The sequence below is a fragment of the Sebastes umbrosus genome, chromosome 5 (assembly GCF_015220745.1).
Source record: "Sebastes umbrosus isolate fSebUmb1 chromosome 5, fSebUmb1.pri, whole genome shotgun sequence".
Lineage (NCBI taxonomy): Eukaryota > Metazoa > Chordata > Actinopteri > Perciformes > Sebastidae > Sebastes > Sebastes umbrosus.
In genome coordinates, this window is record NC_051273.1 from 23,517,553 (window position 1) to 23,544,168 (window position 26,616).

General features: G+C 44.7%; 1 protein-coding gene across 9 annotated transcripts; it reads left to right on the forward strand.

The window, feature by feature from the left end:
• On the forward strand, positions 1-26,237 carry prrc2c (proline-rich coiled-coil 2C). 9 transcript variants are annotated; one of them, XM_037769288.1, is made up of 35 exons: positions 1-355; positions 6,954-7,123; positions 7,345-7,519; positions 7,736-7,845; positions 8,156-8,284; positions 8,374-8,675; positions 8,793-8,872; positions 9,252-9,397; positions 9,509-9,596; positions 10,633-10,813; positions 10,913-11,552; positions 11,675-11,847; positions 12,415-12,697; positions 12,817-13,027; positions 13,106-15,571; positions 16,206-16,369; positions 16,472-16,626; positions 16,719-17,172; positions 17,266-17,351; positions 17,443-17,637; positions 17,727-17,984; positions 18,184-18,276; positions 18,933-19,034; positions 19,133-19,304; positions 19,395-19,457; positions 19,947-20,168; positions 20,368-20,489; positions 20,585-20,787; positions 21,460-21,691; positions 22,329-22,454; positions 22,611-22,805; positions 22,965-23,065; positions 23,506-23,632; positions 23,731-24,090; positions 24,287-26,237. In XM_037769288.1, the coding sequence occupies exons 2-35, from the start codon at positions 7,009-7,011 to the stop codon at positions 24,542-24,544; spliced, it is 8,787 nt and encodes a 2,928-aa protein (XP_037625216.1). In that variant the 5' UTR covers positions 1-355; positions 6,954-7,008; the 3' UTR covers positions 24,545-26,237. The 9 variants fall into 9 exon arrangements, with proteins under 9 accessions (XP_037625216.1, XP_037625221.1, XP_037625220.1 ...); XM_037769293.1 differs by having other exon boundaries at positions 22,344-22,454; XM_037769292.1 differs by having other exon boundaries at positions 20,377-20,489.
• The last annotated feature ends 379 nt before the right edge of the window (positions 26,238-26,616 follow it).

The window sequence follows — 26,616 nt, forward strand, 5'->3', positions numbered from 1 at the left end:
ATCTTTGATTGTGCGACAGGCCGCGGCGCCTCACTCTCACACACAGCTAGAAGAAACACGGTCTGACACGAGATACCGGAGATACCGGGAGGTTTAACAGACACGGAACCACCGGACCACCGAGTACCGGCTCCCACAGTACCGGCCGAACAGACCAGGAGCTCCGAACCGGCCAAAGAAGACGGTAAAGACGTGAAAGAGCCGAGAAGTGGAGAGACAGAGAGCAGTTAGCTTCACCGAGCTAACAGGCTACCAGCTAGCTTTTGTAATCCGCCGGCCAGACACAGAACCAGGCCGAAATCTGATCTCAAAGTCAGGCAAGCAGAAAGGACAAAGAAGGCAACACCGCTGGCAGGTTGGTTCACATGTTAAACATTAAGTAAATAATGTAAAGTTGATCCCACAGAGGCTGCACAAGCTGGTTAGCTGGTTCTGGTTAGCATGCTTTGACCACAGAGAGGAGGATGAGGATGTGATGGCGAAACGAAACTATGCAAGCTGGAGGCCTGCTCCCTCCAACAGCTCCATGTGGCTTCTTCATATGTGTTGGTTAGATTATAATGTGCACGTTTTTGTGTGTAACTTTAGCACACTTAAAGTGTTATTTGTGGTTGAGTTCAGGGCAAAGAGAGGCCTCCTTTCTGCCGGTATGAGATGAGCCACCCAGCTACTCCACCAGTAGTAGTTTGATTCATGGAGAAAAGGATGGCCTGCGGGCTCCATCAATCTGTGATTTACAGAAACAATATTATACATTTGGCTCTTTTTTTTCTCCCTGAATGAGTCTAAATGCATGCTGATTTATTCTTTATTATCATGATTTTCATGTCTTATGTACAGATTAGCAGCATGCTTTCCATCTCAGTCATGATGTCTTGCAGATCCAACAGATGTGGTATAGACTCTATTTGCAGATGTGGAAACCACCAGGGGGATTGATTTATACATATGCATCCATGAGTTGGCATCTGTCTAGTATTTAGGGAGGCAATTTGCATATATTGATTGGAGTAGTACTTATTGGTAGGCCTGAACAATGACATGGGCTGATCAGATATCTGTAGCTGGAGATAGAAGTATCTTTTGGAAAGAGTTAAAGAAAAAAGAGACACTAAGTATTTCTGTATTGTGATTCTCTTTGCGATAAACTGACTTTATCAAGGATGGATATCAAACTTTGCATGTTATACACGGCATCGGTTAGTCCCCTAAAGTGTCCCCATGTATAACTGGTATTTTCAGTAACAGATGTTTAATTTGTGCATTCAATCTAAGCATTTACGCGTCTAATCAATCAATGAATGAAAACATACCAATGGGTTTAAATGTATGATGAGTTATTTTTGATTTTCATGAAGTCTTATGTACAGATTAGCACCGTGCTTTCCATCTCATTCATGATGCCTTGCAGATCCAACAGATGTGGTCTTAAAAGACCAGCACGTTTTTTACTGTGTGAGAGTCTGTACATTCAATTCAATTCAATTCAAACTTTATTTCAGACACACAGGAGGGTCCATAGCAATAAAAGAAACAAAAAACATACAAGATAAGACCACAGCAGTTCATCATTCAATTCATATGTAGGCTATCTCGCCAGTGTATTGTAGGAGCTTGGCATGGCAGGATTGGGGTGTGAAAGACTCCAAGTGATTCATATAGACTCTATTTGCAGATGTGGAAACCAAAAACAATACCATATTATACATTTGGCTCTTTTTTTTTCCCTGAATGAGTCTAAATGCATGCTGATTTATTCTTTATTATCATGATTTTCATGTCTTATGTACAGATTAGCACCATGCTTCCCATCTCAGTCATGATGTCTTGCAGATCCAACAGATGTGGTATAGACTCTATTTGCAGATGTGGAAACCACCAGGGGGATTGATTTATACATATGCATCCATGAGTTGGCATCTGTCTAGTATTAAGGGAGGCAATTTGCATATATTGATTGGAGTAGTACTTATTAATTGGCCTGAACAATGACATGGGCTGATCAGATTCTCTTTGCGATAAACTGACTTTATCAAGGATGGATATCAAACTTTGCATGTTATACACGGCATTGGTTAGTCCCCTAAAGTGTTTCCATGTATAACCAGCATTTTCAGTAATAGATGTTTAATTTGTGCATTCAATCTAAGCATTTACGCGTCTAATCAATGAATGAAAACATACCAATGGGTCTAAATGTATGATGAGTTATTCTTGATTCTCATGAAGTCTTATGTACAGATTAGCACCGTGCTTTCTATCATGATGTCTTGCAGATCCAACAGATGTGGTCTTAAAAGACCAGCACGTTTTTTTACTGTGTGAGAGTCTGTACATTGTAGGAGCTTGGCATGGCAGGATTGGGGTGTGAAAGGACTCAAAGTGATTCATATAGACTCTATTTGCAGATGTGGAAACCACAAACAATACCATATTATACATTTGGCTAATTTTTTTTAAATTTTTTTTACCTGAATGGGTCTAAATATATGCTGAGTTATTCTTGATTTTCAAGAAGTCTTATGTACAGATTAGCACCGTGCTTTCCATCTCAGTCATGATTCAAGAGTTTTATTTGCCATTTGCACCTATAAGTACATTGGAATTCTGAGCAGTTTACACCGAGTCAGCTTTAAGAAAAGAAAGAAGGTAGAAAAAGCACAAGGTAATTACAGTACAAAATAAGTAGCACATTCAACTCAACACAATAAATAAGTAAATTATTAAAATATCAAAACACCCTCTGTGTAGTCAAAAAAATAAACTAAACCACCCTCTGCATAGGAATAATACCCCCAGAATACAAATATACAGTAAATATGTCTTGCAGATCCAACAGGTTTGGTCTTAAAAGACCAGCATGTTTTGTTTTTTTACTGTGTGAGTCTGTACATTGTAGGAGCTTGGCATGGCAGGATTGGGGTGTGAAAGACTCAAAGTGATTCATATAGACTCTATTTGCAGATGAGGAAACCGCCAAGAGGGATTACTAATAGGCGACATGGTATTGTTTTATACATATGCATCCATGATTAGACATGAGTCAGCATCTGTCTAGTATTTAGGGAGGCAATTTGCATATATTGATTGGAGTAGTACTTATTGATAGGCCTGAATAATGACATGGGCTGATCAGATATCTATAGCTGGAGATAGAAGTATCTTTAGGAAAGAGTTAAAGAAAAAAGAGACACTAAATATTTCTGTATTGTGATTCTCTTTGCAATAAACTGACTTTAACAAGGATTGATATCGAACTTTACATGTTATACACTACATTGGTTAGTCCCCTAAAGTATTTCCATGTATAACTGGCATTTTCAGTAACAGATGTTTAATTTGAGCAATCAGTTTAAGCATTTACGCATCCAATCAATGAATGAAAACATACTAGCCTTTCAGTTCCTCATGTGCTTAATGAAATTACCAACAACTCCCAGGGGAGACCATCTCAGTGGTATTGATGGCCTGGCGTTAGAGAACCACAATAAACTTTAAGTGGCTGCCAATGCTCGTCTTTTTTCCATGCTTTTTTGTTAGCAGAAGCCCCTTGAATTGACCCTGACCAAAGTGAAGATTAGTTGGCAGATGCTGAATGCGTGCTAATCAGTTCAAGTAATACATACAGCAATATATTTTCTATTTACAGGCCAGGATCAGTAGTCTGTATGCATATCTAAAATTACAACCGTAGTCTTATTGTTGTAGTTTTGGCTAGTATTCCTAAAGGTGATAAACATAATATACTCACTGTTGTCACTGTAGAGATTTTGGACCAGAGTTCTTCACTGGAGAACGCATGACAATACAAACCAACAGGGACAATGAAATACAAGCCTTTTCTTTCAGCACCCATCATTTAGGCCATCTACATGACTTGTCATTCTGTGACTTCACTGTTGCGATAGACGGGTCAGTCGCATGATCCACTGTAAACAAAAGATTGGGGTGCATGATCACTGTACAGGTGAGTCATCTGAGCCGACTCACAGGTTCGTCCAGGAAGTAAATCCTAATGCAAAAGGAAGTCGTAATGGGCTATTGGGGCACTATCCTTTTGTGTAAGTGTGTGTCAGAAACAGTCATTGTTAAAGTGAACAATAATCATGCACAAACTGTGAAGCAGGACACTTGATATCGTACTGCTAGTATCATCACCAAGACAGGAATGTAACTTTACTGGCCGCATGGTTTGATGAATGGAAAACACCAGCCGTATTGGTTTCACTAAATCTGTGAGGAGCATTCTTAACACATGCACACTCACACTAGGGCTGCACGATTATGACCAAAATGATAATCACGATTATTTTGATCAATATTGATATCATGGTTATTCATTGATTTTAGCGACAACATATTTTTATTGCTCTTTCACATTAAAAGAAACCGAGCACTGCTTTCACTTCCATGCTGTGCTACATTCCTGCTAATGTACAAATTAGGGCTGCACGATGTTGGAAAAAACTGACATTGCAATATTTGTTTTCTGTTATAAATATTGCAGTATGAAAAAATACAGGAATTTTCACTCTACCCTTTTGTTAGCTACATTTTAAAGTTAAATACTTCAATCTGGTGCACTTCGAGAGCAAAAATAGGAACATTAACAGCTAGATACCCAATTGTTGTGCTCTCAATTTAATCATTAACACACTGGTTGTATAAATAATATCAATACCCAAAAGTGAAGCCAAAAGATCTCGATCACCGGCTGATGGCTGGCTGTTAGTTTAGGAAGAGCTTGATTTGATATGCAGCAGATTTCTCTATAAGCGGAGCACGCATTTTAAATGTCATTCATGTAATTGTGGGAAGCCAAAATCGTGATCGTAATTCACGTAATATTCGATTAATTGTGCAGCCCTAACTCACACACGAACTCGTTCTTGCGCAGCAGAAACACCCAAATGTTGGTGTTTTGTGAGTATTGTAAAAAAAAAAAAAAAAGGCTTACTTTGATGGATGGACTGTGATGCAGGGGTGCAGGGTCATGCTGGAGGTCGGGCTGAGCTGATTGAGACTGGGATCCTATAGTATGTATTCTTGGGTCTTTTTCTTTCAATGTCTTGATACAAACATCTGTAAATGCTTCAAATTGGGAGTCCAGGGTCCCTCCCATTTGCACTCGGTGATTATATGTTGATAGTTTAAGAGATGGAGTCAGAGATTGGCCCATTCTGTGTGGATCATGGCTCATCCCCAGGTGACATTGGGCCCCAGGGTTCCCCTGTGGACTATCAATGGCACTGAATAGGTAACATAATAGGTGGATCTTTGCACAGAGGAAGTAGAACTGTTGTCATTTGGGCTGGTTGGACTCTTATCAGAGTTTCCTCTTCCTGTTTGCTCCCTTATTTCAAACACATTATACATACCATATTCCTGTATCCCTGTGCTATTTTGCACAGAGTCCCTCCACCCAACCTGTGCACCACACTCCTTTTGCAGATTTTCTGCAAGAAGAGAATCATGTTTAATGCGTTTTAATATGATCAGTAAGTGTTCTGTGGTGTGTGTGAGTCCCAGACAGACACCCTCAATCGCCAAGAGACTACTACTACTTTGCTAGACCCGCTGCAGGGATGCAGCTTACAGAGTACTTAAAAATGATGAAGTGTTTCTGCTACATTCAAATTGTTTCCCTCCACACGCCCTGTCAAGCAACACTGCTGCACATGACAAAATTTTACTAGAGACATTGATTTATAATGAAGATAAATGTGACAGTTTCACTTGTCAATTTCTCATAAATTGTGTCTGCCACTCTGCCAAATTTAGAAGCCACCACACTCAGCCCGGTTTTCAACTACAGCTTCATCCATATCATTTTTCATCTTGTCTTTTTATTGTTACACTGTACAGAGTGCACACAAATCAACAAGCATTGTGTTGAAGGTACTCTGTGGGCAAGTTTGTGACAGCACTTAGGTCAACAGGACTACTTTGTCAGAGCGTGTGTTGTGTTGGCTAAAAGACTCAGACCGGTGAAAACCTCTTCAAATTTGAAAATCTCTTGTAGTCTGGGCTCAGCTTTAGTGCTATTTTCAGACAGCTGGAGAGTGTATCTGCAGATTCATAGGCTGAAAGCCTCCAGTGTGGTGGTAATGCATCAAAGTGTCACCATTCCTTTGCTTTCAGTGATCAACAACTACTACCAGAACTGGAAAAATGTCGGGGAAGATTCGAAGAGAGAGCATCCACATACTGTAGCCTGCATTATCCCATTACTTTGTTACTCATTTGAAGAAGTGCACACAAGCTACGGCACTGTGCGCTCCGTACTCTTAATGGACACTTTGGACACCTGCTGCAGAGGCACTAAAACAATTTGTGCATCAAATTGTTTTTGTACCTCTGCAGCAAGTGCACATCAGTGTAAAGAAGATACTGATGCCTTTACAATACAAACTGAAACTCTCAAAGCCACACAAATGTTAATTTTGTTTTTCCAAATTTAAGGATTAAAATCAGACAGTAGTTGCAGTTAGAGCCTGAGCTCATCAGAGCTGTCACCTCCTCCCAACACACACACACACACACACACACACACACACACAAACACACATATCGTCACAGACACTGTTTCACCACCGCTCCGTTAATAATAAATGACCTCTGTGCGACTTAGGAAAGACTGTAGCCCCAAACATGCTGTATCTCTGTCCATGGTACTGCTCACTCTAATTCACTTACTGCCTTGTGTTTCTTGCTACCCCTCCGAGTAGGCATCGGTGCATAGTGTGTCTCATAGTTTGTTTTTTTCTTCCTAAAGCACTTGTCTCCTCAAAAGCAGATGCAGGGCAGCTTCATTGTGTTGTAAACCAACATCAGACTCAGGTGTTGGTGAATATCAAAGGAGGTTCAGAGATATCTGTTATGATCTAATGTCCCAGAGTCAATAACCTCATCACCTTTTGTGTTCTTGTTTTTCTCTCACCCTTGGTCTATAGGAGGCTGGTTCTGGGGGCGAGGCCAAAGGACCAGACTCAATGAGTTTCATGCGAAATGTCCGAGAAGTCAGGGCAAAGCACCAAGGCAAAGGATGGCAAAACAAAGTATGCAACCCTTAGCCTCTTCAATACCTACAAGGGCAAATCTCTGGAAACCCAGAAAACTGCAGGTAAGCCCCCACTATTGTTCCCTCTTAGTCTTGCACACTATTGCATCCGATAACTAATGAGTGGACTGTAGTTCCAGTAAATGTGAATAGCTTGTTTTGTCTTCAGAGTTCAGTTGATGGATATAATATCATCTTTAAGGATGATAAAGTGCTTTCCCTGACCTTCTTAAAACCCCCTGATCTTGCTGTTCTCTTACGTGTGAAATGTTTCTTCATCCCAGTGGCTGCCAGACATGGGCTCCAAAGTTTGGGCAAAGTTGCTGCCAGCCGGCGCATGCCCCCTCCGGCCAACCTGCCCAGCCTGAAGGCAGAGAACAAGGGAAACGACCCCAACGTCAACATCGTCCCCAAAGACGGTAGTGGCTGGGCATCTCGGCCTGAAGGAGGGGAGGAGAGGTAAAGTCAATAACTTTTGCACATGCGTGTGTGTGTGTGAACGTTTAGTGCATAAACACTGACACAGGCACCGCCCCTTTTGTTACTGTCCTTCTTTAAATGAAAGTTTGTTAAGCACTACAGAACAACTGGAAGCGTTTTAAACTGGAGGAGTCTGTTATCCATGTTTCAAATCACGAGTGTTGTTTGAAACTGTCCTGTTTTTATGCGCCACAGGCAACAGGAGACGCCCCCACCCCCGATCAAACCAGTAGTGCTCCCACCACCAGAGCCTTCTATTGTGGGCAGCCGCTCCTGGGCCAGCAGCAAGCCGACGCAGCCAGACGGTAAATATGCTCTTCACTTGCTCCCTAAGCATGACACCTACTCATAAACACAGATCAGCTATGGTCCTTCTTGGCATTTATGTTGAAGGTTGTGAACACTATCCATTACATTTCCTACTTGTGTCAAAAGAAACAAAGGCAAAATCCTCAATTGGTTTACAGCACTCAAACATTACAGTCTGCGTGGACCATGATATTGGGTTGGAAGGGGTGTTGTACACCAACTGAGGATTAGACCTTTCTGTATCACTGTATTATATTCAATCCTGGGATTTCTGTGCATTCATTATAATGTGCTTGTATTGTACAGGTGCTCCTCCTCGGGTGAGCAGCCATTTTCACCAGGAGTTTCCCAGCTTGCAGGCGGCTGGTGAGGTGGAGAAAGGGGACGGTCAAGAAGAGGAGCCTTATGGACCAGGCCCCAGCCTCAGACCTCAAAGTATGGCCACACTCATGCACATAAACATCATTCAGTGATTGACTTGACTTCGTAAACAATAAATACCTCTCCTCCTCCTGTCGTGGTAGATGTTGGCAGTTGGCGTGAGGGCGGTGGCAGGAATTTGATCACTGCACCCAGCCCCCCCGAGATGGACAACAGGGCTCTGGAGGAGGGTAGTACGGCCCTTGGTACCTCTACACCAGCAGGGGAAGCTGATGAGCCTGGACGAAATGTAACCGCTGACGTCCAGAGGGAGAAGAGGGATGGCAAGGAGAGGTTGCCCCCCTCGGCCCCGCCTCCTCAGCCTAAACTTAATGGGGGGCAGCAGCCTCCTGCTGGGGTGCCAACCCACTTCGACCCTGCTTTCAGGAGCATGATGCCACCCTACGTAAGTCTCAGTTTCCTATTCTTCACAGACCACATGAGCACATCATATTTACAGTCTTAAGTTGTTGTGTTTATCTCTTCATGAGCCTGCGTGATGATTGCTGTCTTTGTCTTCTAGATGTTCCACGCCTATCCTCAAATGACTTTTGGCCCAGGGCAAGGAAACTTAAGATACCCTGTACCACAAGATGGAGCAAAGTGAGTTCACATCTTCATGACTAAGCCCTACATACTTGGGTTAAAGCAAAATAAAATATATAATTAAATACAAATCAAAAAATGTATCATTGCACAAACACAATATACTCTGAAATTGATAATTAACAAAACAATTACTCACTTTAAAGGCAATTAAAAAGTTTCCTAAACAACAGATACGAGATGTCATAAGATCACACAGAAACACACCATTCATATCAGTATAAAAGGAATCTTGCATGTTTTCGGTCCTGTGCACAAATTTGGCAAATGTCAGACACATAATAGTAGTTACTTCCTCTTATAGAGTTAAGTAGAGGCAGTTGTTAATGTACTAGACCAGGTGCAATAATGAACTTTCCTCTTTTTTTCTCTGTTGGTTGGTCAGGGGTCCTCGTTCAGCACGACCCCAGCAGGCTCCCCCTCAGTCCTGGCACCAGGACCCAGATAGACCCTCTATCATCAGCGCAACAGAACTTAAAGAGCTGGACAACTTAGACACTGATACTGATGAGGGCTGGGCAGGTTAGTAGCCATACTTATGAACTTCAGCGTTTAACTAATTAGTCGAGAGAAAAAAAGTTAATTTCACAGTAGTTCTTGTATCTTATCAACCCTGTCTCTTCTGCCCTCCAGGAGCTCAGATGGAGGTGGACTACACTGAGAAACTAAACTTCAGCGATGACGAGGAGAACCAAGCTGCTAAAGACAAAAGAGAAAACTGGTGAGTATTTAAATTTTAACTTTTCAAGACTTGCATTCACTATTTAACTTCTGTCCTTCAGTACTACAGAAAAACACTTTTGTGGTTCTTTATTTAGCCAATTCATTCCAAAATATGTATAATTTACATTACTGACATTCATTTTTCAAAGCATGCCTTAAGTTATTAGTGTCTCCAAATAGACTTTTGGAGACTTTTAAACTTGTGATATGTATTCATCAGTTTGTTTTATGAAATTATATCATTGCAATATGGAAATCCAGTGCATTTTTTACCTGCAACTGCATTACCTTGATGGTATATCTTTGGCAATAATAAAGCGTGATGAGTTTCCTATCAAACACATTTCAGTCTTTGAAACAGAATCCAGGAAGTCTTGCTGGATAAATCGTCTTCATGTGGTGCAAAGTACCATGGAAAAAAACTAAGGCACTATCACTATAACATTTTTCACCTCAGTGCCAAAGTTTTTTTTTTATGGTTGTCTTCACCCCTTGAGGACAATTTATCCAGCAAGACTTCCTGGATTCTGTTTCATGTACTTTTAAGTAGTAACTAGTAATGGGAAATATGTGATGTGATTTGTATTAAATGGATTAAACATGGAAAAAGAGACACAGTTAATGATATAGTTCATCTACTGAATGAATGTGACATGTTTAGTATTGTATGTATTGTGAAACGGCTTCCAGAACAGGACAAAATACAATGGACATCCATATATTGCAGATATAACACACTGTATAATAGATGATTTAACATACCACAATTATACATTCAGAACCATATGGTTATATTGCATGGCAGCCTTGGTGCCAAGGTGCCAAAATAGTTTATACTGAGTAAAAGGATTCAGAAATGATGGAAGTTATCAAAGCCAATTTGTGTGCACTACAGTGAGAGGATTTGTGATGATGTGCAGCCTGAGGTTGAAGTGAATGAGTTTAGCAGAGCTAGTTAACTGAGGAGATTGTCAGTTGGAATAACCTGTGATGCTTTTTTTTTTTTTACTTAACTGTATTGACTTTATTTTCAGGGAATGGATGGGTAAAGTGGAGCGTATAAGATCTCGACCACCAGACGGTCAGGAGGGCTGGAAGGAGGGCACTGAGGACCGTGGGGGCAGTAAAACCTCATGGGCCGATGGTGATCCCAGAGCGCCATCACCTGGCATTATGGGGCAATACAATAAGTCAGCTGCTCCACAGGACTACCAGGTAAAGCTGGATATGAATTAGCCTCCCATCATGTCTGCACTGTTTATTTTAACAGCACGGTGATGAGAGTCTATCTGTACTTATTTCTCTACTCTCCAGGGCGGCACTCGTTCTGTTGGTGGCGGAGCTCCACGTGGGCCCAAACCACAGGCTGCAGCGGCACCTGGTGCTGATGAGGACCCTGAGGCATGGCGACAGAAGCGCAAGAAGCCTGCAGAAGTTTCTGAAGCTGTAGAACGAGCGAGACGACGGAGAGATGAAGAGGAACGGCGGATGGAAGAACAGCGGCTTGCTGCTTGTGCTGAAAAACTTAAACGTCTCAATGAAAAACACCGCCAGGCAACTGAGATCCAATCTGCCCTCGCTCAGACCACCAATGATGAAGCAGTAGCTGCCCAAGAGGAAGAGTCCTCATCAGCTCCGGCTCCTGTATCCAGTCCTGTTCCGTCGATCCCAGTTTCACAATCACCGGTCCCAATCATGCAAGCTCCTTTACCTGAGATGGTGGATCAAGACGGGGAGGGGATGGAACGAGAGCTAGTAGAACCAAGTGTAGAGGAGGAGGTTCAATTGCCTCGTCAGCCCAGCCCCCCCATCCAGAGACCTGTGTCTGTAGATCCAGAGCCTCAGAGCGAGGGAGAGAGCTCCTTGGTTGAGGTCAGCCCCCTGATGGAGGAGAACCAGGTAGACAGGACAACAGTGCCTATCCGCGACTATTTCAACATAGAGGACAACAGAGGTGAGCTAGTTCGGACCCTTTTTTTTTTTTTTAACGTGGTTGCATGTAAATGATCATTGTATAGTTGCGAACAACTGCCATACTTTCAGTCATAGATGCCTGATGTTTTTTTTATCTTGCAGTGGATGAGCCCCACCTGTCTCTGCCTCTCATGGACCCCCCCAGTGGTGAGGAAGTCCCCGTGGCACCACCACAGCTGGAAGGAGAAGCAGCAGCTGCTATGCGTCCCTCTCTTACCTCAGGCTATTCCAAACAGTTTCAAAAGTCTTTGCCTCCTCGTTTCCTTAGACAGCAGGTAAGGATGTCCACATCTGGCTTCTTTAGTTCATAACGGCTGGGAAGTTGCTTGCTAAGTCCTAATATGTGGGTGTGTCAGTGACATATTTGCTTGGGTTGGAGCAAATAGTGATCATAGGTGGGAATTTTCAAAACATTGTGCTGTCAGATCTAGAGCTACAACAGTTAGTCGATCAACAGAAAAATAACTGGTAACTATTTTGATAATCGATTAATTGTTAAAAGTAATTTTTCATGCAAAAATTGCACAAAATTCTGTTTTCAGCCTCTCAAATATGGAGATTTCCTCCTTTTCTGTGTTTTATATCATATTAAACTGAATATCTTTGGGTTTTGGACTGACAAAACAAGACATTCAAAGACAGATTAATTTGCCGCTTATTTTCTAGATTAATCGGTAATGAAAATAATCGTTAGTTGCAGCCCTAGTCAGAACAAGCAGATATGACGTTGAGCCATCAGTAATACAAAAGCAGCCACTTATGATGTAATGTACAACATTGAAAACAAACTAGCTATATTGATCTTAACTTTTCTTTGTTACTATTTCCTGTTGGTCTTGTAGGAGCAGATGAAGCAGCAACAATGGCAACAACAGCAACACCAGAGTGGGGGCTCCGTGTCTCCATCAGGTGGGGGCGGCGTTCCAGCTCCCCAGCAGCAGCAGCAACAGCAGCAGCAGCAACAACAGCAACAACACCGCTCCATGTATCAACCCATTGGCCCCCATCACCAGCACCTGGCCTCCATGGGGTTTGACCCCCGCTGGCTCATGATGCAGTCCTACATGGACCCACGCATGATGTCAGGACGCCCTCCCATGGACATGCCAACTAACATTCACCCTGGTAGGGAGTTATGTGGAAATGGAGAATGTATGAGTATCTTTGTTTGTGATTAATGTTCCAAGAAGCTGACAGATGTGGCAGACAACCTGTTTAAAGTCACTCTGTTTTGTCCTCTCCAGGGAGGATGCCTCCTAAGCAGATTGTGCGCAGAGAGCCCGGTGACAACTCAAGCTCCAGCTCTGACTCCTTTGACCATCTAACCCGACCAATTCGTGACCATGGCCTGCCGTCAGACTCGCGGATGGTATGGGGGTCGGAGCCGTACCCACAATCAGAGCCGTTACCGTCTGTAACTCCTCCAAAAGGACGGGATGATAACAAGGAGCCGAGGTAAAAATAAATAAATGGCAATATAAGTAAAATCTTTTATTTTCCTGACATGACCCAATAACAATTGTTTCTCTACAGGATGGACTCTGGTTTGGATCTGGACAGGGGTCTCCCAGCTATGTATCCCCAGGACCACAGTGCATTGGACTCTCATAAAAGTAACTTCTTCCAGGACCCTACGGAGTCCCTGTCGGCATTTTCCCAGGGCCCAGAGGATGCGTCAGGGCCTCTAGACCTGGTCCCTGTAAGCTCAGCCTTTGATCCTGAGGAGTCAGGCCTACCCAGTGGAGAAGAGGTGGAAGCTCTTGGTCAAGCTATGCTCCAGAGGAGTGTTTCCCAGGGCTCCAGCCACTCCCTCAAACTGGATGAGCCCAGGTTTGATGGGCTATCCCTGGGAACAAAATCACTAGAGCTACAGGACACAGGAGAACGGGCTGATGATAAGCCCCAGAATGAACTCTACCCCCAGGCTGCGGTGACTAGCAACCGGGCAACACCTCCTGCTGATGGATTACACAAACAAGAGAAGCTGCCTCTGCCAGCCCCTAGCAAGCAGAAAGCTGAGCTGCGCTGGGGTGGAAGATCAGGAGCCGGACGCAGAGAAGGACCAGGGGGAGAGAGGCCTCTCCGCAGGTCTGGGCCAATTAAGAAGCCTGTCTTAAGGGACATGAAAGAAGAGCGAGAGCAAAGAGAAGAGAGAGAGAAGCGTCACGAGAGAGGGGATAGAGGAGACCGGTCCAAAAAGGATCAGTCATCCAAAGCTCCCTCTGCAGCTGCCGCTGTGTCCGAGGGCTCCAGACCTCAGGGCGAGGGGAAGAGAGAAGCCGCTGAGGCCGAGGAAACACCGACTGGCCATCAGAGAGTCAGAGACTCGCAGCCTTCATCTGTGGTTCCCAACTCTTCCTCTCAGGAGGAGAAAGCAGACAAACCGCCCAGCAATGACAAACATCCAGAACCGAAACTGCCCTTCAGGAAAGAGTCCAATCTTCCTCCACGTGCCTACCGACGGGAGGAGAGAGAGCGGGAACGTGAGAGGGAGAAGGAAATGGACAAAGACAGAGACAGAGACAGAGACAGAGACAGAGACAGAGATAAAGAGTGGCCTTTGGACTCAAATTTCAAAGGACGTGGTCGAGGGGAGTATTACGCCAGAGGACGGAGCTACCGGGGGACTTACGGTGGCCGATGCAGGGGGAGTCGTGGTCGAAGCCGGGCAGAGTACAATTACCGAGAGCCCCGTTCACGCTCTGATTTACCTTCTGCTGGAGGTGCTGCTGCCTTTCGCAACAGGGAAGAAAGTGAAACTCGCAGTGAGAGCTCAGACTTTGAAGTTATACCAAAACGTAGACGGCGCCGCGGTTCAGACACAGATTCTGAAAGTGAAGGTGGGAGAGAGTCTGCCAGTGACACTGGACCCTCTGACCGTGAGCCTAGCACCAAACCTAGCCGTCCATTGAGACGAGAGCTCCCTGGGGAGGCCCGGCCTGGGCCCCACAAGCCAGGCTTTGGACCTCCTCACATGGGAGACAGGGTCGGACCCAGAGGGGACGATGAAAGCAGACCCAAGCCAGGATTCCTTCCTAAAGGAGAGCCCTCTCGGCGAGGAAGAGGAGGACTATACAGTAGACGAGGTGGAGCAAGGGAACGCGGCGGCCCTCGCGCAGGTCCTCTTAGACGGCCAGGAGCTAGAGAGTCCTCTTCTCAGTGGCCCTCTAAACCAATGGAGACATTCAGGCCTGAGGACACTGAGTCCAGTCAAAGATATGACAATCCTGCCGCTGACCGACGACCCAATAGGTCTGATTGCAAGAAATTTGGGGACGGGGGACCTCAGAATAGTAGAGAAAGGCCTCGTCGGTCCAGACCAGCACGACCCCCCAGACAAGATAAACCTCCCCGCTTTAGGCGATTGAAGGAGCGGGAGGCTGCAGTGTTAGCTAGTGGAGAAACAGCCCCAAGTCCCCCTGTCCCTCTACTCCCAGTGCCTGCTGCTGCTGTCCCCAGCTCTGCCCCCATCTCCCTCTCCCCAACCCTGTCCAGAGCTCCAGGAACACCTGTAACTGTGCCTGCGGAAGTGGCAGCCACTATGCCTGCACCCGACTTGTCCTCTCCTTTAGAAGCATCCTTGCCTGAGACCAGCAGCCCCACCATCACTGCAGTCGGTACCAAGTCCCCTGACTTGTCCAACCAGAACTCTTCAGATCAAGCCAATGAAGAATGGGAAACTGCCTCCGAGAGCAGCGACTTCAACGAAAGGCGAGAGCGAGAAGAAAGGAAAGGAGCACTGGAGGCCGCTAATGAAGCCGCCACTGCCTGTGCCCCGGCACCCGCACCCCCTCAGGGCTCTTTGACCCCCAATAGAAGCCCTCCTGATGGAGGGGTGACTCCAAAACGTGATGGGGCTCCTGCAGCCAAGAGGAGTTTCTCAAGTCAGAGGCCTACAGAGAGACAGAATCGTAGAGGCAACAGTGGAGCCAAACCAGTCCGGGGCTACGCAGGGGGCAAGGGGGAGAGGAGGGGAGGAGCCAAAGCTGGCCGCAAAGGGTGAGTTTGAACAATCGGGCTTTTGTTTGTTGTTGGGAATTTACTTTGTCTGCCTACATTAGCACAATGAAGTCGACTCAATAAACAGTGTGCAGTAGAATAATACTGCAGGTTTATTCACACACAATAAACCTTTTGTGTAGTATTCCTCCTAATTAATAGTTGCACATATCACTAGGAAACCGGTTAAACTGTTGGTATTGCCTGTGGGGCACTTGGGTAGATTACTATACTTAAGTGTGCTGTAATTGGCCATCAAACTGTTTGGGTTAAAATAGCTAAATATGGATTCAGTGTGGTGGTATTTTTAGACTCTAATTGTACCTCAGCTGTGGCATTTCTAATGGAGAACAGAGTGAAAGCATTTTCTCCCTTCATCTATCTGGTGCATCAACACTCTTGCCATCGATTGACTTCTTTGTCGTCTTCTACTTCAGTCAGAGGATGGTAATAACAAACAATAGAGGCATAGTTTTTGAAAAAATCATGTCATTACAGAATTCATGTTAACATTCTTAGTGTGTCAGGCCTCCTTCACCACCACACTGTTGCTCTCAACAACATTAAAATGTGTCACATAGTCTCTCTTATTGGGCCTCAATTTTACTTTCTGTCTCCAACATGATACGAACAGCCCTGCAGCCCAGCAGAACTCCGATGGGATGACACAATCAACTGGAGGAGCATCCCAGAGGCCTTCAAAAGACCAGTCTGGCCGTCGCAAAGATGAGGCCAAACAGGCTGCTAAGAAGCCCAAAGAGAATGCTCTTTCTCAGTTTGATCTTAACAACTATGCCAGTAAGTAAACACTTATATACTCCAAAACTGGAACATATACCTGGCTCTAGCTGCTCTTCACCTTGAATGTAAACGTCTGGATACACTTTTGTCCCGTCACAGGTGTTGTGATCATTGATGACCACCCAGAGGTCACCACCACAGAGGACCCACAGTCCAACACCAATGATGACGGCTTCACAGAGGTGGTCTCCCGCAAGCAACAAAAACGCCTGCAGGACGAAGAGAAAAGGAAAAAGGAAGAGCAGACTACTCAGGTAAGAGGAGGGATAGCTTGCACCACATGGTTTAACTAAAACAGCAATGCAATACTTCAATAATGAGCTATACCTCTACTGTGCTCCTACAGAACTGGAGTAAAAAAGGCTCTGGTGAGAAGGGCAGAGGAGGCGGAGGAAAGCTGCCGCCAAGATTTGCTAAAAAGCAGTCATCGCAACAACAACAGCAGCAGCAGCAACAACAACAACAGCAGCAGCAACAGCAGCAGCAACAACAACAGCAGCAGCAGCAGCAACAACAGCAGGCCTCACAGTCTCAGCCTCCTGTAACTCCCACACCTCAAGCCCAACAGCAACCCCCTATTTCTGTTCCCCAGCATCCCCACCTTCCCCCCTCCCAGCCAGCTGCATCCCCTCAGACACTGGAAGGAACGGTGGCTCCACTGCCCTCCATCCCCCCCGTCATTGTGGACTTTACCTCAAAGAGCCTACCCCCGCCACCTGCACAGACACACAGCACTCTGGGTACAGAACTGTGGGAGAACAAGGTAGCGGGCCCCATTGTCCTTCCCGATGTCAAGAAGCGTGAGTAGATAAGTCAATTCTTTCTCGTTGTGATGCAGGAGTGAATTCATCGGCAAGCTCTTGTCTAAAATATGTAATGTGTGTTTATTCCAGTTGGTCCAATCAGCCCTCCCCAGCCACCTTCTGTGAGTGCCTGGAACAAACCTCTTACCTCCTTTACTGGCACTGTCTCCTCTGAGGTATGTTGAATACGTCCATCTCATCTTTTATATATATATATAGTGTATGATCCTTTTTGCAAAATGACAAACCTTGAATGTGTTGTTTCAGGGTGTGAAGCTTGGATCAGAAGGCAGTGTGGAATTGGCAATAGACAGTATTCAGTTTGGAGCGCCGTCATCTGCAGGCAGCACAGACAGCGACGGAGTTCCAGCGTTGCTAGAAACCGTCTCTGACAACAAACTACCTGCTCCCAAAGAACAGAGACAGAAACAACCTCGAGCTGGCCCAATCAAAACACAGAAGGTAAGTCAGCTGTGGAGGAAGCTCATTGTTTCTAAGCGGTTTGAACAACAACACGGATTCCCATTAATTCTTGTTTAATCCCCCTCCAGCTTCCTGAAATGGAACCAATGGAAACCAAGGAGTACAAGCCAGGTCCCATCGGTAAAGAGCGCTCTTTAAAGAACCGCAAGGCCAAAGACGCACGTGGAGGAGAAGGCGAGGGGATGGAGGGAGGAGTTCCTGGAGGAGGCGTCAGTAGAGCCACAGACTCCAGTCCTCCCACCAGTGACCCCACAGTACCAGAGCTGGGAGGAGACATCGAGTGCATGATCACCGTCCCTTCAGTAGAATACAACAGTATCTCTAAGGTATGTCAGTGTCACATGACTGCACAGCTAGGCTGTATTTTCTTTTATCATACTTTTATGATAGCTGGATTGAGCGAAGCAATCGTTGTACCTCTAGGCTGCTAATACACCCTGAACCCTGTACAGAGAACAATAAAAAGTATATTGCTGCAGTATAACATGTTATTGTGTATACTGAATTTATGTCTTTCCCTCTCAGGAGTCCGTCACTGACTACACCACCCCCTCCTCCTCACTGGCTGACAGTGTTCCTACAGGAGTGAACAAAATAGAAGAGAGTTTGGTGGCAAGTGTGAGTACACATCCTTATTTTGTACAGCTTTCTTTTTAACTTAACTGTCTTTCAGAGGCTCTAGCAGGTTCAGTTTTAGAGCTAGAGTGACGGTACAGATATCATATGAATCTAGAAAACCTAAGGAATCCACTGCTTGAGAGGAAGGGGGCTAAATAATGCTCCAAAGTAAGGCAAAATCTGGGCAAAGAAAAACTGGCATGACCATTTTCAAAGGGGTCCCATGATCTCTGACCTCAAGATGTGTGAATGAACATGGGTTCTATGGGTACCCACAAGTCTCCCCTTTACAGACATGCCCACTTGATGATAATCCCATGCAGTTTCTAAAATGCAGTATAACTGTTATTTTTGCCTATTCTAAAATGGTGGATTTTAATATTTCTGATTTATGACTAGAACAATTTGACACCCAGTGCTGAGCTGCATCTCAAATTAATCTTCAGGTTCACAGTTTTCAGATGATGTACACCACTTTTATGTGACATCCACTGTTGACCTGCTATCTTCCCTTAAAGACCCCTTGAAAAAACACAAAAAAATGTCTATTGTGGGTCTCTGAGGGTTAAATTGAAAAGAGCACACATCTGTGCCATAATAAAATACTCTTGGTATTATTTTAAAGACTGCTTTGGGGTTATTTTGATGTGTTTCAGGTGGCGTTACCCCACTCATTGCCCCTTCCTCGACGAGAGACCCTGCAGCAGAGCTCCAACCTCAGCACCGTCTCCCCTGCTACTGTTGACCTAACACTAAAGGTACCCAGAGAAAGTAATGTTGCCTGGCGTGGGCTGTACTTCTACGCAAAATTTCAGTGAAACATTACCTAAACACTCTTTCTGTGTCTCCTCTTCAGATGGAATCGGCTCGTAAGGCGTGGGAGAACTCACCAAGTCTGGAGAAGAATTCTCCGGTCACTTCCTCTTCCTCCCCCATCACCTCCTGTGCATCCTCGTACTCCACCTTCTCCTCAGCCTCCATGCCGCAGATCCCTGTGGCTTCTGTTACCCCCAGCACCTCACTGTCAGGTAACATAACTCCCAGTTAAAGAGGTAGTTCAGATGTTTTGAAGTAGGGTTATATGAGGTACTTATCCATAGTCATTGTATTACCTACAGTAGATGATGGTCGGCACGCCCCCAGTTTGGAGAAGCAGACAGGAGTGCCAGCACGGGAGCAAAGTAATGTACTGCTGTGGACGGGGCAGCAGAAAACATATTTTAGCCACCTAAAATAAATCTATATCAGTTTAAGTATACGCTATATTTATTTTCACCACTTAACCTTGCCGTCAGACAGCCCTCTCCGACAGGGAACTGAAGCCATTCTCTATCTATACTCTCTTCGAAGCCACCAGGCTCCATTGACGAGCAACTCCCGTGTTCTACAATGTAGGTGGTTTTGAAGAGAGCATAGATAACTGCTTCAGTCCCCTGTCAGAAAGGACGGTCTGACGGCAAGGTAAAGCGGTGAAAATATTCTAAATATAGCGTACACTTAAACTGATATTGACACCCAAACTATCCCTTTTAACATCTTCTGTATATCTCTAACAGTACTGTGTGTTGACGCCTTGTTTACCTCGACGCTTCTCTGACATTCTACTGCACACTTCCAGGCATCTATTATGATCCATTGTATTCACCATGTGATTATCTCCACCCATGCAGGTTCTGGTACCTATACAACGTCGGCTCTCAGCACCAAGACCACCACAGCCTCTGACCCCCCTAACATCTGTAAGGTGAAGCCCCAACAACTGCAGGGTGGAAGTCTGTCCTCGTCCAGCAGTAGCAGTAGTAGCAGCAGCTTCTCTCAGTTGGGCTGTGTGCCTACCCTCCTGCCCCAGCAACAGCAGACCCCACAGGTGTACGTCTCTCAGTCTGCAGCAGGTGAGAGACACATGGCACTGAACTGTGATGTTAGTTATATTACACATGTTGGCATTCAAATGATTTAAGTGGAAACAGTTGAACATATTCATCTATCGATGTTTTTAACATCAAATTTGAACACCAACCTCTGTGTTGTTATAGCCCTGATATTTTCACTATGTTTGTAATCTCTAATATTTAAACCTTGTATGTTGAGGTTCTGCAGCTCAGATTCCAGCTTTCTACATGGACACTAGCCACCTCTTCAGTACCCCCCACCCTCGCTTGGCACCTCCCTCCCTGGCTCAGCAGCAAGGCTTCCAGCCCGGCCTCTCGCAGGTAGGATTTTCTGTTAGTCAGTAACATGCTGCAGGAATGTTTTTATAATGTTCGAGGTAAAACTACCTGTCTGTCTGTGTTTCTCCACCTTATAGCCAACAGCAGTGCAGCAGATTCCCATCCCTATCTACGCTCCACTGCAAGGTCAGCCACAACATCAACACCAACATCAGCATCAACACCAACACCAACATCAACACCAACACCAACACACCCACCAGGCTCAGCTGGGACTCAGCACTGGTCCTCCAGTCTCCCAGCCACAGGACCTGTTCAGCTCCTCGCTGCAGCCTTACAGGTAACGCACAACACTGCACAAGTATTCGGTTCTCTGCTCCAAAACATCTGAAACCAGAGAAAAAGAATAGGAGAAGAACAGACATTGAACTGTTTTCCATGGTTATTTGACTATTACAAAAGAAACACGTCAGTGGGGCCGTAAAGTATGGTCGCAGCTCGCCGGTAGCTTGTCCTTCTCAAGAGCAGCAGTGAGGCGGAGGGACCGTTAGACCCAGCGCTGCCATTGGTCACCAGCCCGTTGTTCTGTAATCAGTGCAGCATTAAAGCATGGCGGAACTGGCAAGATAGTTAGCTAGCTTCCTACGCTTTGATAAGAGTGTGAGGATGAAGCATTAAGTTGTTAAATTTTACTCAGTTCCTCTGGGTCTCTGTGCTTCGTAACGTTACTACTCCACTGCTCGTTTTAGTCGTTACTGCAAAACCTCTCCTCAGTGAGTCCGCAACTTGTCGTAAGTCAGTTTAGTTTATACGGAAGTTAGCCCGCTACAACGATACACATAAAAATGTCCATCGCTCTGACCATCCTGCTACGTTGATTTGAATGTGAATGTCCGTTGTACTCCTATTCTATTTCTATGGCTGAAAGACACAGTACTGCTGAAGCGCTAGTATCCCTATTGTGAGGTACCGTTGTCCTCTCATCTGATCTTATGTCCTGATGCTTCCTCAGGTCTCAGCAGGCGTTCATGCAGAGCAGCCTGTCGCAGCCCTCCATGATGCTGTCAGGGCCGTCTCTGCACAGCTATGCCGGCGTGCAGGCATCTGACCTGGGCAAGCCTCAGTCTAGTCTGGCCTATCAGCAGGCCTCCTCCCAACAGCACATTCCCATTCTGTTTGAGCCGCAGCTCAACCAGCCCTCTGGCATGGGAGGCTCACAGCTCATTGACACACACCTGCTGCAGGTAACCAGACATGTTATAATAATTATAGTTATAATAGAATTTTCAATTACTTTTATTTAAATTTTATTTTTGACTTTTCTATTTCATTTTAGTTTAGTTTTAGTTAGTTTTCATAATGGGTTTGCTAGTTTCAGTTTTTCAGAAAGGTTTAGTTTGAGTATTTATATATATTTAGATTTAGCTTGTTTTTGTTAGAGCCAGCTATAATGTCTCAGAAGTATGTAGTTACATAAAAAATGCATGGCTGTGTAGGAATGGCCATAATGTTTAATCTTCAAGTTACTTTATTGATGCAGTTGTGACATAGTGTCATATCCTGGAGTGTCAAGTCCGTCCAATTTGTCATGAGAGTTGATGGAAATTCATGCTCTCCTGAATTTACGTTCATTTTTATTTTATTTTTATTTGTTTTTTACCCAGGCAGTATTGTTTCAGTTTAGTTTTTCTTCAACGATATCATTTTTATTTAGTTTTAGTTTAGTTAGAAAGTTTTCACTGCTTATTTTTGTTTTAGTTTACTATAATAATCCTGTGACCAGTCTGCTCACAAGAATTGTGGTACTCTGCCTTATGATATTGACTACATTTCATATTGACATTTATGTTATTCATTTTGTATATGTTCCATCTGACATAGTTGTCTTTGGCTCAGGCTCGACAGGGGATGAGTCAGCATTCAAACATGTACTCGGGGCAGGTGCAACAACACGGCCAGAGTAGCTACTATAGCAACACTCAGTCGCCCAGTTCTGCGATGCAACAGGTAACCTACATGACAAAACAAAACATAATGTTTATAAACCTCTTACATAGCCTGTCTTGTTTCAGTTTCCAGAAGCACAACTTTCTGTTTATTGATGAATTGGTGAATCAATGATTTGACCATTTGTAACATTTGTGTGTCTTAATCTGTCTCCAGGTGACCGTCCCTCTGTCCAGCTCCCAGCTGTCCCTGTCAAACTTTGGCTCGGGTGGAGGTCAGCCCCTCCTGGCGCTGCCTCCCACTCCTCCCCAGGTGCAGCCCCCCAACATCAACCGACAGCCCCCGGTCTCCAATCCATACCGAGGCATCATGGGCCCCAACCACAGCATGATGCAGCCTCCCACCAGCAAGGTACTGCAGTGTGTGCGTGTGTGACTCTCAGATCAAGGTTATAATAGTTTTGTTAGTTTTCAGCGTGCGTGTTGTGAATTTACTTATTTTCCATTTTAGTTTACGATAATAACCCTGTCTCAGACACAGTTGTAACAGTTTTGTGTTGAAATTTTGCAGATGGACATGGATCTGAAACTCTTTGGCAGTGGGATGGATGTGAAGCCCGGAACCCCTCCTATCGGTGCCAGAAGCACCACACCCACCTCCAGCCATTACAGGTACCACCCATAAATTCACATACACATTTACTCTTTAAAGTAAAAGTACTTGTTTGGCAAAATCTTCCCTTTCAACAGAGTTTATATTATTATATGTCATATTATTACTGATGCTTTTTAGTGACAGCTGGTGGAAGTTGAGCATATTTTACTTCTACTTTATGTACTGTTGCATAGTTTAATCTGTAGCACAGTATCATATTTTATAAACTGATCACATGTTTAGTTACTTTCCACCCCTGTATGTTTATACACAAGCAGCACCAAAGCTCAAAGTGGCTAGTCCTTGCAAGGAAATGCTCCCTGTCATGCTTTTATTCAGAAGATGTTTATTGCTACACAGACCAAAGTCAACAATATATCTAGTGTGGTTAATCATGTGTCATTGTGATGCACTTTATACACATGGTTTATTGTTTCCTGCTCCTCTCTGCCTGCAGGGCCAGCTCAACGTCTCCGAGCAGCCAGTCCAGTAAGATCAACAGCATGCTGTACCAGAAGCAGTTTCAGGCGAGCTCTGCTGGCATGAGAATGACGCAGCACTTCCCCGGCCAGTTCAACCCACAGGTAGAGTAATAATCACAACACCTGTATTTTGATTGTGTTTTATATATCTGTTATATATTAGCATGAAATTCAACCATGTTTGTTCCTCTTCATTTCAGATTCTGTCTCAGCCCAACATCGTCTCTCCTCTGGTTCGACCTCCTCACATTAACTCGTTCGCTGGAGGTGTCCAGCGCTCTCCCATGGGCCCTCCGATGTCACCCAATATGGGTGGTGGTCTCATGCCCCATCCCCGACCTCAGCACCCGCAGCACAGCCAGCACCCTCAACACCCTCAGCACCCTCAACACCCTCAACACCCTCAGCACCCTCAACACCCTCAACATCCTCAGCACCCTCAGCACCCTCAGCACCCTCAACACCCTCAACACCCTCAGCACCCTCCCCGAGGACCTCCTGTTCCCTCGCTTGCTCCAAGAGGCACACAGGCCGCTATGAAGGCTGAACAGGACCTAAAGGTCTGGTTTCCTATTTTATCTGCTGATTCTGTGCATCTGTTTTATTAAAGGGCGGGTCCATTGTTTTTTTTTTGTTTTTATATCATTCTGTAGCTGATGGACTTGCCTGTTAACTGGTCGGTCAGATGATGTGATAATCTTTCAGTGATGGGTGTCTTGGCTGATTTGATTTTTTTTTTTCTCTATCCCTCTTCAGGCAAAGCAGCGGGCTGAGGTGCTCCAGTCCACTCATAAGTTCTTCTCAGATCAGCAACAGCAGCAACTCAAAGCCCCGCAAGTCAGCAAAGTGTCTCGGCTTGATCAGGTGGTGAAACCCCAACTCGACGCGCCTGCTCCGAACCACCAGGTGATGGGCGACCGCCCCGATTCTGACAAACCCCCCATCTCCACGGCCAAGCCCATTCGGACTGGCCCCATAAAACCGCAGGCCATCAAACCAGAAGAGGGCAAGTAAAGAGCTGGCGAACCTCTTCAGATGACAATATGAAAGGATGGAAGAGAGGAAGCGTGAATCTAGCCCCATTCACTCAGTCACCACCTCATATCAGCCCTGGGGGGGACAGTGTGGGGGGAGGAGGATGAGTCGATGGTAGTGGTTACTGAGAGTAGGCGCTGTCCTGCGTATACATAATCCTCTTCTTTCTTCCCCTATCTCGTCCCACTGTAGGTGGCGGCGTTTGAGTTGGATTCTTCCATCATATTTAGATGCCGATAATATGGCTGCACAAGTTGTTCCATAGAGATCTACTGAGACGGTAGATAAGAGGAGAGTTGGAAAAAGAGAAAATTTGAAATGAGATTTGCTGCTGAGTTTGCCATTTTTTTTTTTTTTATTTTTTTTTTTTATATAGCTCTTTGATTTCTGTATTTTATTTTTTCTTTCCCCCCCAAATAGGATCACGCATATTATAGGAGAAACCTGTTTTGTTAATGAAAGAATGAATCAGTTTTGTTTTTTGTAGTCGGAACAATCTTGTTAAGGAGATGTCATTTTAGTGAAGCACACTTTTTTGTTGCCCAATCTCCCGTCATAACTAATCCAGCGATATGTGCACGTGGAAATGCACCTCATTACCACACTCACATTTCATCCACGGTTACCGCACAGCAAATCAGAAATTCTCGTCATTTTTTTTGTTTTGTTTTTACCAGAATGGAAATGTGAAAAATACAGCAGTTGATTGAAATTAATGATTGATTTATTGATTAGTCTGCCTGTGAGCGTTTGCTCCTGCCTTCTGCTCTCATCTCCTTGCCTGAGAATTACTGTCGGGATGTGTGTGTGTCGGGGGTGTGTGTTTGTGGTTCAAACCGGGGGGGGAAAGCTCGTAGCTGGACTCTCCTGTATATTTAGCCAAAGGTTAAAGCAGCGCAGAGATGATGTCACAGCCTTTAGGATTTTAGGAGTTTTGATTGGACGTACAGGATTACACGGACGATGTATGATCACTACATACAGCTACTGTCACACACCCCTTACACTGCTTCCTCTCACCCATCCTTGCTGTCACACAAACACACACCTATACGCACTTCACTGTAAAGCACCCAGACCTGCTGCTATTGACTGATTTCAGTGCCCTTAGCTAGAGTATAGCTGCAGGATAGGGCTATTTAGAGGAATAGAAACGGTGAGGAGTTGAAACGGTAGAAAACTCTTTTGAGTGTGTGTGTGTACGTCAACCCTCGCGAAGAGTTGGCGAACAAGAACAGGACAGAGAACAAGGAAAAAAAAAGAAGCCTCAAGTTGAGAAGTGTTTGGGCAGAAGGACACTTATCGTTTAGTTGTCTTTTACCGATGAGAGCAATCAGTGCTGTTTTCTGTCTCTGCCTCACCTCCGCTGGCTGTCCCACCCACAATGCTTTCATCTCGGGGTTGTGGTGATGACAAGGGTCCCTTCAGAAATGTACAGTAGTATGCACCCTGAGGTGGGGAGGGCGTCCTTACCTCTACCCCTAGCCGGGGGAAGAGTCCTTGCTTTGGAGGATGGATGAGGGAGGGAGGGTAATGATTTATTATTTTTCTTTGTTTTGTTTTTTTTGTTGAACTTGTACAGGGGTTTCATCGCTGTATTAAAATATGTACGGTCTTATTTACATTCTCTTGGTTTGGTTACAGAAACTAATAAAATAATATACTGTTGAGATGTTTTCAGTCATGTCTGGTTTGTACTTGAAGACGTCTTCCACTCTTTCTATTTTGCTTGACATCAGACTCAGCACGGATTACGTCTCACCACTAGGTGTCGCTACAGCACTTAATTTCAGAGTACTTGGATAAGGGTATCTTGTAAGGCAATACTTGGCTACCACATTCAAATGTGGTGCCCTTTTTAAAATGTTTATAAGGTAACAAATGGCTTTGTCAATGGTTTAATAAACTGTTTACTAATGCTCTTATCAGTGGTGGAAAGCAACTAAGTACGTTTACTCAAGTACTGTACGGAAGTGCAATTTTGTGGTACTTTTTCTTTACTTGAGTATTTCAATTTTATGCTACTTTATACTTCTACTCCACTACATCTC

Bases quoted from the DNA above. Each gene is read 5' to 3' on its own strand.
- prrc2c (XM_037769288.1), top strand. From the start codon at position 7,009: ATGTCCGAGAAGTCAGGGCAAAGCACCAAGGCAAAGGATGGCAAAACA. The intron at 7,520-7,735 runs GTAAAGTCAATA...TATGCGCCACAG, and splicing joins CCTGAAGGAGGGGAGGAGAG to GCAACAGGAGACGCCCCCAC. The intron at 18,277-18,932 runs GTGAGTACACAT...GATGTGTTTCAG, and splicing joins AAGAGAGTTTGGTGGCAAGT to GTGGCGTTACCCCACTCATT.